The sequence below is a fragment of the Passer domesticus genome, chromosome 4 (assembly GCF_036417665.1).
Source record: "Passer domesticus isolate bPasDom1 chromosome 4, bPasDom1.hap1, whole genome shotgun sequence".
Lineage (NCBI taxonomy): Eukaryota > Metazoa > Chordata > Aves > Passeriformes > Passeridae > Passer > Passer domesticus.
Genome location: NC_087477.1, coordinates 52932815 through 52946417, shown reverse-complemented (window position 1 = coordinate 52946417; position 13603 = coordinate 52932815). Strand labels below are relative to the sequence as shown.

General features: G+C 37.7%; 1 protein-coding gene across 1 annotated transcript; it reads right to left on the bottom strand.

Moving 5' to 3' along the window:
- Window positions 1-1976: 1976 nt before the first annotated feature.
- Window positions 1977-12230, bottom strand: TLR3 (toll like receptor 3). Its single transcript, XM_064417959.1, has 5 exons — window positions 12052-12230; window positions 8500-8948; window positions 7080-7271; window positions 3647-5472; window positions 1977-2849 (listed from the first exon to the last, which is right to left on the bottom strand). Exons 2-5 carry the CDS (start codon window positions 8941-8943, stop codon window positions 2621-2623), a joined length of 2691 nt encoding a protein of 896 aa, XP_064274029.1. The 5' UTR covers window positions 8944-8948; window positions 12052-12230; the 3' UTR covers window positions 1977-2620.
- Between the last annotated feature and the right edge of the window lie 1373 nt (window positions 12231-13603).

The window sequence follows — 13603 nt, the reverse complement described above, 5'->3', positions numbered from 1 at the left end:
ACCCATTTATTTACTCTCAATAAAATTGTGAGACAAATCTACAGGAGCAGACCAGAAGTAAGTAACTTTCAGAAAAACAGGGAAAATTTATAGGAAAATTTTAGGTCTGGTGTAACAGATGATTACCACTGGCCCTGTGATTATTACTTTTGTGCCTTTTTTTTACATTATTTACCTTTTTTATTTCATACATTATGAACCTTTATAATGCCTATTACTGTGGTAAATTATTTTAAACTGAATCTATGTACTAAAATAACTGTTTAGAATATATTTTTATTTAAATAATTTAAAGGGATTTTTCATTCATCACCAAGAACTTCTTGTTTGTATTCCTAGCTGTATTACAAAACTAAGCATTTATACGATTTTTTTCACTGTTCTGAAACCAATTTTGGGGGCTTTTGTACTAACTAGAAAAATCTTTAAGAATTTAGACATGCTGTAATTTGTCAGGCTCTAAGGGTCAGAAAAGACCATTAGATAATCTAGTCTGACCTCTTGTATCACATTTCACTGCAGCATTTCTCCATGTGTTCTCCTCATCTTTATGTCATTTTTAATATCCATGTGAACTACTAGCATTTTCTAAACAACTTATATTGATGTGGAAAAAGAAATTCTGCTGCTTTGTGTCATTGCAGATTTAGGATAGGAACCCTGTCACATGTTAGTCTTTAAATAAGGGAGAGAACAGTTGATATGGTTCGTACCTGGTAGACCATAATTACCAGCTTGCCTCCTCAACTTTCATGGCCTAAGCATGAAGAGAGAATTTGTCACTTCACCTGAAAAGGTGAGAAAGATGAGATGAAAGCATCACAATGGGGATAATCCTATTGCTGTAATTAGGGAATCATCATCTATCACTTCAGCTGTAAACAAAGCCTGTTTTGTTTTCACTCAGGACTTCCCGAGCAAGTGAAGACATCTGCAACCCCCTTCACTATTCCAATGTATGAAAAATCCTATTTCACTAATTATTTGTCTTGTTTAGGATTTATCATCATGGGACTTAGGAAACCTATTAAAACCCATTTTTTTCATCTATGCATACAGCGAATAATGAGAAAAGCTGTTTAAAATGTGAAGTATAGAACTGTTTTCTAATGCAGTATAACAGCATTCTTGTAGCAATGGTGGTATTGATGTTGATGAGGGAAATGCTAGGGGGAAAAAGCAATTTAAAAATATTCATGAGCTATTGAAGGATCACAGACCTACTAAAAGCTGACAAAGTTTTAAAAGGTCCTTGCAGCAGCAATCAAATATTAACAAAAATATACTGCCTTGTGTCTAATTTACAATAACTTGTGCTCAGATTCACCATAAAATTTTAGCCAGTGTTAAACATTATAAACACTTTTGCAAAGCACATTTTGCTCAGCCTTAACTCTCTCTCCAGATCAAGATGTTAGCCCGTATGTTTGAACCTTAATGCCCTGGCAATTGCCATCTTGCCCACATTTCTGTAAAATATGTTCAAGGAAAAAAATCAAACTAGCTTAGTATGCAAGAAATAAACTACAGAATTCTATTTTTTTACAGTTTTCTTTTTAGCTATCAAAGGCAAAACTGTGTATAAAGAGGACCAAAAAAATTGAAATTAATCTAGTGTTGACTTTTTTTTCCCACTCCACCTCTTAACTGTGGTCACAATAATGTTTCTGATACTATTTAAAATTATTTATTTAGTTTTGTTGTTGTTGCTTTTGCAGTAACAAGATTTTTGGTAATAAAATTGCAGCAGTACCACTTTCTCCACAAAGTTGTCTTCTGGTTATATTATAAAAATATCTGTGCCTTTATTTATTCTATAGAGGTGCGGCAGCTGTGCCTTGGCCATACTTCACATTGATTTCAAGTTCTGTGTAGAGGCCTGCATACAGTTTTGTGTGCATTCTAAGAATCAAGGTGACATCTCTCAGTGTTAGTGTCCTGCCAGCTCTCTCAATTTCACCACAGAAGAGCAAACATTCTTTTTCCTGATACCAAATTTATTATATCAGTTGACTCATCAGCCTGAAAGTCACTTTTTGATAGCAACCAGTATTAGCCCCCCCAGAAGGCATAATCACAAAGGTTTTAGAACTCACTTTGAAACTTACTTTTGAACTGCAAATTCTTGTTTTGAATTACAGAAGAAATTTCCTGTGTTACTTAATGTGTTTCACAAGGAAAGCTTTCCAGCTAGAGACACTAAATCCCCCATGTTTCATAAGCAAGAACTAGTGTCCACTCTACCTTCTACAAAGATTTTGCTGTTTTATCATGAATGCATTTTCTTTTGTATATCCCCTTAGAGAGTCTGTCTCTTCTACCCTACATCATTTCATAGAACATCAGTGATTCTCACCACTTTTCAGAATTTCAACCACATTTCTAATACACTGATTGAAATTACTATCCACTATGATCCCTTTTAACATCACTTCAGTGCAACTGAATTAAAATATCAGCAAAAATATTAATATAAACAAATAAATTTAAATTATAGTGCCCCTTACATATATTTACAGGATGACAAACTTTTTCAGACCTTCATGAAGGCTTGCTAGTTTTCCAGTGGTAGAAAATAGACAATAAAATTACCCTATAATTCAAATCTGTAGTTCAAAAATCAGTGCACTTTACTTTTACATTTAAGTGCCATCACTAATTGCTGATGAAATGCACTGACTCGGTCTTTCTGGGCTGGCCAGTTCAAGATGCAGCGAGATCTGAACATTCCTCTTCTCAGGTGAAGTGCATGATACAACTTGTAATCTTGGATATCATCAAGAAAGATCAGTATGATGGAGTCCCGACTTTGTTCAATAGCTTGCTGAAGAGCATGATACACCTTGAAACTGAAGCAAAAATAAGACAAAAATCAGTGTTTTCTTTTATGTGAAAGAGAAAGAAAAGATTAACAGGAGTCTTAATGTCTATTTTGTGATATACAATGGTTACTACTTTTCTTACATTAGTTGCCTCTAACTAAAAAAAATAAAATAATGCTCTAAAAATACAATCTAAGTGTACTGCCTTGATATAGCCTTGTTTAGCAAAATCCCTTTCTTTATGAGACCACTATATAAGAATAGTGAAAAGACTACTTCAAAGGCAAACAAAAATCATCTTTCAGTGCTAGTAGTCTCAACTTATTGTTGCCCTTCTTCAAATGTGTGGTTTTAAGGAAAGCAATCTGCAAAGGTGTCAGCCTCACTTTTGGGAAAAAAACTCCAGCCAAACAAAACAAAACAAAACAAGAGATGCCCCCCCCCACCCAAAACCTCCCAAAAGCAAAAAGAAAACCAACAAACCAACCAAACAAAAAACAACCAAAAAAACACAACAAAAACAAACCTAAAAAATTCAAACAAATAAACAAACAAAAAAAAAACACAGAAAACACCCCCAAAAATGCCTAAAACATTGACTTAGATATTCAAATGTACAATACCATATGTGTGAAACAATTACCTTTATTAACTTAGAAATTATTTTGAAGTTACAATATGTTAGGTAAACATATTGAAGTAGATTGAGTGGGTATTTTTCATTAAATGCTATTTTTTATGAAATTACAATTAAAATATTATCTTGTTAAAATATCTCTTAAGAAATTTTTCCTCTTACAGATAAAATTTCAAATCCTACTCACTTTTTACACCAGGGATCCTGTAAAAGGTGTTCAGTCACAACAAAAATAATCTTCCTGCTCATTTTTATGCTGTTAATCGTGGCATCAAACACAGATACACCTGCTTCAAAATCTCGTTCTTCTAAACAAAACTTAATTTCAAAGTGGTTATTTTTTTCCAGAGACATGAAATTTTTAGACACCCAATTCTTGTCCTCTCTTGCATGAATAACATAGGCATCATAATAATACTGTTCCTGTTGTCTCTCAAATTCTTTAAAACCAAGCATTCGATTGACTAAAATATTCCAGTAGAAAGCTATTCTCCACCCTTCAAAATGGATGGTAAGGACAATAACAATGAATAGTGTCACAATAGTGGTAGAGATCACAAAAAGAAGTTTAAATGGAGCACTGTCTTTGCAGGCAGAACTATCAAAATACAAAACCAGACTACCATGATATTTAGGTGGGGTGTTGCAAATGTACTGGGACCTCAGTCCAGGTATATCTGCTTGGGTGTCATTAAGCCAATCAGCAAACCAAGCAATGCTTTCACAGGTACAATCAAAGGGATTGGAATCCATCTCCAGTTTTCTCAAGCTCCTGAAAGGTGCGCCAAATACTTTTTCTTCAACTGAGGTTATCAGATTTTTCTGAAGGTTCAATGAATTCAGAGAGGCTTGGTCATCAAACAGAGTTGCTGGAAGCAAATTCAAATTATTTGAGCCTAAATCCAAGTGTTTTAATTGAAACAGACCCTTGAAAACCTGAACTGGAATTTCATCAAGCCCATTTGATTTTAAATTAAGAATTCGCAAATTGGGAAGACCCTTTAAAAAAAGAATAGGGCCACCTGGATTTGCATGTTTCCAAAGCCGGGCTAAATTATTGTGCTGCAGATCCAGGATATCAAGTTTGTCAAGTCCATCAAACAAGTCTTCTTTTATGTTTGCTATGTTGTTATTGCTGATGTCCAGGACAGTCAGGTTTCGTAGAGGATGAAAAGGTGAAGGAGAAAGTGCCAGATTACTGCAGCCTACCTTCCTCAGCATCAGTTTTCTAAGGCCTGGGACAAAAATGAATGATTCACTTTGCAAAGTCAAGTTTTTGTTATAGGAAAGATAAATATCTTGTATATTATTGAGACCTTTAAACTCATGACCTGTAAGCTGTTGGCTAATTTCATTGAGACCAAGATCAAGAATTTTCAGGTGTCCCAGAGAAGAAAATGCCCCACTTTCTATTGTATAGATTCTGGTTTTTGTGAGGTTGAGAACCTGTAAGCTAGAATTAGCAAGTGATGAAAATGTTTTATTAGTTATTCTTTGTAAATTTATGTTGCAGTTGCAGAGACTGAGATATTTCAGGTTGTTCAGACCTGTGAACATATTAGCAGTAATTCTTGGAAAATTGTTGTTATCCATTATAAGGTACTCCAGGTGGTATAGCCAATGAAAAGAAAAATCTTCAATTTTCCCAGTAAGTGAGTTTATGAGATTCAAATATTTAAGGCTAGATAATCCATAAAATAAACGTGAAGATACATGAATATTATTAATCTTCAGGTTTAAGTATTGTAAACTTGAAAGCCACTGAAATGAGTCATTTTCTACATTAGAGAGAGAATTTTGAGAAAGGTTTAAAATGGTAAGATTTGTTCCTTGCAGTCCCTGGAAAGTTGACTTGCCAATGTAGGAAAGTTTCACATGGCTCAGTGAGAGGTTTCGAATCGCTGTGTTTGATAATTCTGTACAAAGTTTCTTTGTGCGATTTTCACGAAGTTCAACATTGTTCAGTATGAGGCCACACAAATTTCCAATTGTATGGAAACATCCCGTATGAAACTGAAAGGACAAGAAAAAAAAGTCTTGAGCTAAACAAGGGGATTATGTAAGAAAATTGACCAATAAAACAAAAACTTGGAAAGTCTCAAACACGATTTCCGAGAAGAATAGAACTACACTCAGATTGCTTCACAGCAAAGTTGAGGCAAACGCTTTTTGGAGTTTATACTTCTTGTGACAATAGTTCTATCATTTATATAACATGATTACCATAAATCTGAGTAGTATTATTTTAGAAGAAGACAGAAAATGGCTTAGTGAGATGCAAGTTTGTATCCCACAACCAAAACTCCTTCTCTAGAAGTATCTTAAAATTTTTGATATCTTTCTTCAGCTTTCTTTTATTGGTATCTGCCAAGTATACTAATTTACTAGTTATTAGGTCTGCAGACAGACAAGAAGAAACCCAGTTTCTCTGTGCAAGCCAAAGCTAATATGAAATCTAATACTACACACTTGCTTTCACAATATGGATCACAAGCTTTTATCATAGTGTTGGCCCCTCATCTTGATTAAGATATCATCTGAGGGATTAAATACTGCATTTTTCAGAATTATTCAAATGTATAAGGTTTCTTTTTAGATGGCAGTACTGTAAAACCAGAGCAGCTGAAAGTGGCACAAAGTAGCAGTGCCCAAGAAAGGAGCAGTGCCATTTCCTCATCCACACCCTGTACCCTTGTGCCAGCATAGCCCTACATGCAGTCACACACTGAACCAGGTAGGGAACCAGTGTGACTACAATATAAGCAAGCCAAAACACCTGTAGAGTTTCCCCAGTGATCCAGCACGTAGCCTTATAAAAGCTGGTATCAGAAAGAGGGAGGGATGAAGAGGCCAAGCAAAAGAGGATGGTGGGATTCACTCTTAGCATGGATATAAACTTATACCACCTTAAAATATTCCTGTAGGTTCAATGTACATATTTTTTAGAGATCAATCAACCGGGAAACAAAGCAAAAGAAACAAACAAAAACCAAACAAACAAAGGAAATTCAATGTATATTCAGTATTCTTATGCTGAGGGTCAACCAGTTTAGAATTGCCACACTCAACCATCACTCTTCAAAGAATCAAATCACCGAGAAGCAGGTCAGAGAGCACAGATGGAAGACAAAGTACCTATGTGGGTTTTTTTTAAAGGAGTGAGTATATGTTTCTGGAATGATTATTTCTCTGGTGTTCCCACAGCCACAAGTTGAACACTCTCTTTGATTAACTGAGAAGTGAAATCTAGATTGTATAACCAGATTTGCACAGTACCCCACTTTATACCCACTTAGAAAGTGTCAGCCCTTCACCTTCAGCATGTGCAAAAAAAGTTCTGCACAGAAAATACCTGGTAAGGATTCTAAGAGCTTCTCAATTTAGGTTTTTCTTGAGACCTCTGATCTACATGGAACCAGCCCATATGAAACCAGCCTGTGCTGATTTCAGTGGCAAAACAGTAATTCTGTAAATCACTGCTGGAGGTCAAGAGTAATGCTGTATAAAACAGAATGGGTTTTGGATCTCAGTGGATCAAAACTGTAATGTAAATTCCATACAACCATAAAGGGTAAATCGGGATAGTTCCATTTTACACTTTGTGTTGAAATGCTTCCTACCTCTTTTAGTGGATTTGATGACAAATCAAGACTATTCAGTGAGGTGTTGCTAAGAAAACTGAAGTCTTCTTTTTTCAACTCAGTGATTTGGTTGCTTCCTAACCTGAGCTCCTGAAGTTTCTCCAACTGTTGCTCGAGTCCTAAATTTGCTGATTTCAAAGAATTATGAGATAGGTCCAAAATTTTCAAGTTCTGGAGAGAAGATGCAAGAAAAAAAAGTGTAAAATTATTTTTTAATTTTTTTTTGTATGTAATACACAAAAAATTTAGAAAACTTTCATTAGAGTATAACTGATTAGAAATTAGTTGCAATACTACACTTAAAATAAATTTGTAATACAGAAATAGCAGCTTTCATGCTCCTGCTGGAAGAAGTATTCTGTATCTTTCACACCAGTAAGTTTCATGGTATTAATGGTATTAACCTGCTAAAGTATCTACTGCAAACCAAAGTAGATTTAGTTAAAGTTCCTTAATTCAGTGAAGGCCCTCCTTTCTCAGATAAAGTGATAAATGCAAAAACCTACAGGTGGCTGCAGTTACAACTATTGCAGTATTAAGCATTGTATTCCGTGCTTTTTCAGCATGGCCCAGCCCTGTAAATGGAATGAGGAAGTTCCCAGCATAGAAGCTGGTTGGTTGCACTCACTTGTATTTAGTTGTGCCAGCAGTCCTACAAGGCAAGCAAGTACACCTCATGCAACTGAACTGGAATACGGAGTTTAGCAGGAAAGTTCAGACCTACTCAAAACCACATGCATACTCATTGGAACACTGAGTGACAATTAGTACCTACACACTGTCCTGACTTTACTTTTTTTTGTCCTTAGGCTCTTCCTTTTGCATGAGTCCTCCCTGGTGCAAAGACAGTGAAAGAGTCCTTTCCTGCTTTCTGTGGTGGTCCCCCAGTCTCTGCTACAGACAAGAATATGTAACCACATGTAAACTACCAGAGAAAGCAAAGGTACAATAAAAACATTTTTACTCTTTTTCAGTTCTTAAAGTCCTGAGAGACACATTCAGCCTAAGCACTGGCCTTCCTGGTTTGAATACTTAAACCTCAACCTTGAGAACTGAGGCTACCAGCTAGCCAGGCAGCTTGGATTCCACAGCATCCACTTCACTGTTCTCATCATCTGCTGCTGCTATTGGCTCAGTACAAGCACACATCCTGCATGGGAGAGGTGCTTCAAAGGATGCAGTACAGAAATGGAATACATTGACTCACAAAGATGACTGAGACTCCAACATGCTATAACAGAAGAAACCACAAGGCCTCTTCTTCAGCAAAAATCTGTGAAAGATTGTACACTGGGTATTTTGAGATACCAAGGAAGCAGTTCTGTATATACACTGGAAAATACAGTAAATTCCACATTTATACTTTATGTACACAAAAAGATGCATTTCTAACTCTTACCTTCAGGGTTTTGAAGGGATCATTTTTTATATTTAGTCTGTTGTATCCTAGATTGAGCTCAGTCAGGTTGGTGCAGGAAGCAAAGACTCTGTCAGGGAGCTTATACAATTCATTATGTTCTAACTTCAGAATCTGCAACAGGGGCACATTTTGGCACAATTCTGGTTGCAGTTTAGAGATGCTGTTGTAGCCTGCATTCAAGTAAACCAGCTGGCTGTACTTGGTCAGATTTGCAGGACCTAGCTGTCTTAGCTGATTATGAGAAATGTCCAAACTTGTTATATTGTTTGGAAGATCAGAGGGAATTTGAGTCAGCTTTAGGTGACTGCAATCAGCCATTTCATTTTGGATGTGACATTGCTTTCCAGCTGATGCACACGGCCAGAAGACAAACATCAGACTGACACATAAGCTGCTCCACCAAAGAATAGCGTTTTGCATCATTCTATCTGCAAAGGCAAAAAGAACACTGCAAATTACAATCATTTTGACATGACTTGTGTCTTCAACTGAAGGCTAAGCAAGCAAGGCTTAAAAAAGACATGATTTCATAGTGAGCAAACAGTCAGTGTTTTTAACCCATGAATTTTTTTCTGCATTTACTTCTGCAGAAGAGTTATGTCTAATAATGTCTCTAAATAAATACTTTTAATTAAAAGCAACAATATTGTCTTGCACAAAAATAGGTAAGTTCAAAAAGCTACCAACTTTATCTATTATCAATGAAAATTTCCAATTGCTTTCTCGTTTCTGATTAATTTTGCATTGCTTTAACATTTATAAAATTCAATAAATATGACAAATTGTACATAAGCCTCTCAATGTTAGTAACTGACCCTGAGCTTAATTACATCTAAAATATTTATAGTTATATGCAGTAAAAATACATAATATACCACTTCTTTTCTTTACTGTTCTTGCCAGTTTTTATTTTACAAGTCAGTCACACAAAATTCTATCCTTCTTTACATCTTATAGAGAAAGAAGGAATACCAAGCTATGGAAACGTATATGAGAAAGTAAGAACACACAAAATAAATCAGTACCAACCTAATTGGAGACAGAAAAGGAGAACAGCCAAGGTGTAGAAGAAACACTGCCCATTGATTCAATATATTTATCCAAATAATTTCAGGAAAGCTTGCATGTTTACGAATTTATATATTCCAGCCCATATTTTTTGGTCATTTAGATGAGGATATCGACACTGAAATTCTAATTTTCAATGGCTCTAGCTGTTCTGTCATTACATTTATAATGAATCTTAGGCTTTTTCATATTTTTTCATTTTCCATCTAGTATCCATTAGATTTAAATTCACCTGGTGATCTCGTAATGAAACTTTACTGCGAAAGAAATAAAATTAATTCCATTCTTATCAGAACAGAGTAGTGAGAGCTCAGAAGGGTTTGACTAGCTTTCTGAGTCATAGAGCCTGTCTAATTAAATGGCATTTAAAAGGCATGCCCTACGGTTAGGGTATGCCTTTTAAAATCCTAACCCTTTTGTTTCAAAACCCTAACCCTAGGCGTAACCCTAACCCTAACCCTAGGCAGTAAAAGCAGCCTTTGGGCTAAGGCTGGCTCCACGGAAAAAGCTGTGGAAGGAGCAACATTTTGGCAGTTTTGTGTTCCCCTTGCTATGCTTTTTGCAGCTGCAGTGTGCCTGGAGCTCTGGGCTTTGTGGTTTTCGAAACTCTAACCCTAGGTGTAACCCTAACCCTAACCCTAACCCTAGGCAGTGAAAGCAGCCTTGGGCTAAGGCTGGCTCCAAGGAAAAAGCTGTGGAGGGGACAACATTTTGGCAGTTTTGTGTTCCCCTTGGCATGCCTTTTGCAGCTGCAGTGTGCCTGGGCTCAGGGTCCTCTGTATCTTCCATATTATTCTCTACAGAATTAATCTTTATTAGAGGAAGAACATACTTTGTGAGTGCTTGCCCGAACGTTGTTTTTTTCTTGCTGTAGCAGAGAACAGTAAGCTTATGTTCCTCTCTTCAATATTTTTCTTTTTTAAAAAACAGAAAGCTTTTATATTCAACCCTGATGTGTTACAGTGTCTCCACAGTCATGATACACACATTTGTGTATGGCCTTCTGCCAACAAACTTGGAACCTACCTACCAACCTCAATTTACCAATGAATTCAGTCTCAGCAGGATGGGCTCCCAGGCAGAGAAGGCTATTAGTGCCCCAGTACAGAACAGGCTATAGACAGGAATAAACCTGCCTACACTTAGGAGGAAGCTAAAAGAGCTTCTCAAAAGACTAACTCATGAGAAGTGTGAGCTTTCTTACTTCTACAGCTCCCATTTTCCTTTGCTAGGAACCTGTGTTTAATTAATATGATCGAGCTTTGAGCACATTAGAGTACTGTGCTTTAGCAAACAATGAAACAAGAAATGAGAAATTAAACCAGCATATTTGTATAGATAAAAGGAAAAATTCTTCATAACTGATGTTTTCTGAAGAGACCAATTTCCACTTAACAAAACACTCTAAGGAGGTGACACTGTAACCAGCAGCCAAACAGAACCTTAGCAGGTCAGATCCCAGCAGAGTGTGACTCTGTAGCTGACCTGCCTTTTCAGAGGGCATGCATTAGGACTGCTCCACTGACAAAAAGTCACATTATACGGGCTAGAGGAGAATCTCATGGCTGCCTTTTTGGGAGCAACCTGGCCATCTAAGGCAAGACAGTTGTATACTCCAGTGGGAGTGGAGGTAAAAGCAAAGGACAGAGGGACACAAAACATTGCAAAGGCACACGGAACAGGCTAAAAATGATGGTTTAAACTAAACCTCAATGAAAAAACAATTCCCTGCTGAGTACTGCATGCTCACCACATCCTGCAGCTCTTGGAGCCTGGCTCTCCACTCATCTGCCACTGGTTAATGGGGAGGAGGTGGGGACAACAAACTTGGTCCTGCAGGCAGGCTGGCCTGCTACAGCTTCTGCCAAGCACAGAACCTGTGTCCCTGTAGCTGAGAAAATGAAGGACCACCTGTCTTACCTCTTTCCTCTGCACCCTAACTGCTGGAAACACTAAGGAAAACAAAAGGGAAGTTTATCTGTGACAGAAGCTTGCATCCTGGTCTGCATCATTCTCAGGGTTTGTGTTAGGGTGATCAGACAGCTGCTGGGTTCTGCAGCAATTGTTGACAGGCTCACTTTTAAATTTGAAAGGCAGAAGAAACGTACTGCACAATCACAAACCAGGTTCTTTAGCTGACTTCCAGCCCAATGGGCTGCCTTTTCCTGGATTTTTCATTGTAAGAAGTCTGGAACCAGCTTTAGCTTTGTCTGGGGGTCCAGTGAAGAAATCACACACCCACTATCAAACTTCAGGGACAGCGTTTCAGATGGCCAAAAGAAAGAAAGACAGTTTTAACATTATGAGCAAGAACTTTAAAAACTGGCACTGGCTTGGCTAACTTGCAAGTAAAGAAAAATCCAGGATCAAGGAAATCAGGAAATCACCCGAACTCCTGAGCAGCGCTTTGCCTTTGCACCTCGATATTCACATGTATTACTATGAAGAATTTTACCGACTCACCTCTGCGGGCTTTGTCCCCTTGTGTCTGGAAGCATCCCACCTCTGCACTAGTTTCTCAGGACACGAACACCGTGAGGAAACACTCTGGCCAGAGCGCAGGAAGAAGTGAAACCGAAAGCGCGGCCAGGCGCGCCGAGGGCAGCGGGGAGCGGCGGGGCCGGCTCGGCGCCGGCGGGGTGAGCATCCCCGGGCAGCCACGAACCCCCCGCAGATGAAAGCGTTCAGAGGTGCTGAGGGTGGACATAGCTCCTAACCTCACAGCCGGGCTGCTGCTTGTGGGTGCTGAGCACAAGTAAACGGGTTGAAACAGGCAGATGTATCACAAATGAGCAGCAGCATCACAAGATCCTGTTTAAAACTCAGATATAATTTATTCCTGGCTGTTTCCAGTGTCTGAAACTCCTCAAGGGCATATCCCAAAAGCCAATATCCTGACCGACAGATTACTGACATAGGAATAATAGTTTTTAAAGTAGAAACAGCAACATTTCCTACAGAGCCATGTACAGTATTCCCTTAAAAGTGGAATTTGATTATGTGAGAAAGTAATATATTTAATTTCTAAGAGAGAAAATAAAATGTTTTGTATTTAAAACAAAAAAAACCAAAAAAAAACCAAACAAAAAAAAAAAAAAAAACAAAAAAAAAAAAAACACAAAAAAAACCCAGCAAATTATTTTTAAAAGCCCAAGTTAAAGTTTCAGGTACACAGCTTTCAGATGTGTACCCTCAATACCGTTTGTGAATCTGTGTGCCCCTGCTTTCCAAAGGACCTGACCATCAGTTTCCCGGAGGGGGCTTTCTCTGTACCACCTTCTGGACATGACAAGAAGTGCTATTGCTTCTACTACATTGGCATTCATGAATATTCTGCAGAGCTGATCCAGCTATATGTAGGACACACTAACAGCTAAGGTCACCTGACATTTTTAAGTAATTGTCCTGTCCCCTCTTAAGTGAAGAGTGGGTAGCTGCAGACTAACCCAGAAAACAGTAAAGTTGGGCTTAAATTTTTCGTTAGAAGTGTTTGAAAGTATAACCTGCAGCAATGTGTTTACTGCCTGCCCATCATGAGCTCTGGGGAGGGAGCGAGTTTGTGCTGGTTTCTGCCCTAAATCTGAGACTACCAACATTTTTGCTGTGGAAGAGGCTGGCTGGGAGATGGGCTGGGTAACAAAGAGGTTGAAGCCCTTACTTCCTACTTCTGTTCTCTGAATTCTTTCAGCAATTGATGAATAGAAATTATTTTTTATTCTTGGAGTTGGGACACAAACTGAGACAAGAACCAAGATCTTTTGGAGCTGAAATGCTCTAAAGCCTTTCATTCCCATTTCACAGTTAAACCTTGATCTTCCCTTTCCTCTTGGTGTGGGAAGAGTAAATTTCTGTTCCATGCTGTCCAGTGTGCTTGTGTCAGGATAAGGTCATTTGATCAGAAGGACAGCCAGCTGAAGTCACATTAAGTTAATCTGAAGAGGATTTTCACTTTGTGTGTTGTAATTCTGCTGCTTTAGAATATAGAAGGTCACATTGATGGTAAGAAATATAATAA

Bases quoted from the DNA above. Each gene is read 5' to 3' on its own strand.
- TLR3 (XM_064417959.1), bottom strand. From the start codon at position 8,943: ATGATGCAAAACGCTATTCTTTGGTGGAGCAGCTTATGTGTCAGTCTG. The intron at 5,473-7,079 runs GTAGGAAGCATT...TTGTCCTTTCAG, and splicing joins CATCAAATCCACTAAAAGAG to TTTCATACGGGATGTTTCCA. The intron at 2,850-3,646 runs GTGAGTAGGATT...TTTTTGCTTCAG, and splicing joins CAGGATCCCTGGTGTAAAAA to TTTCAAGGTGTATCATGCTC.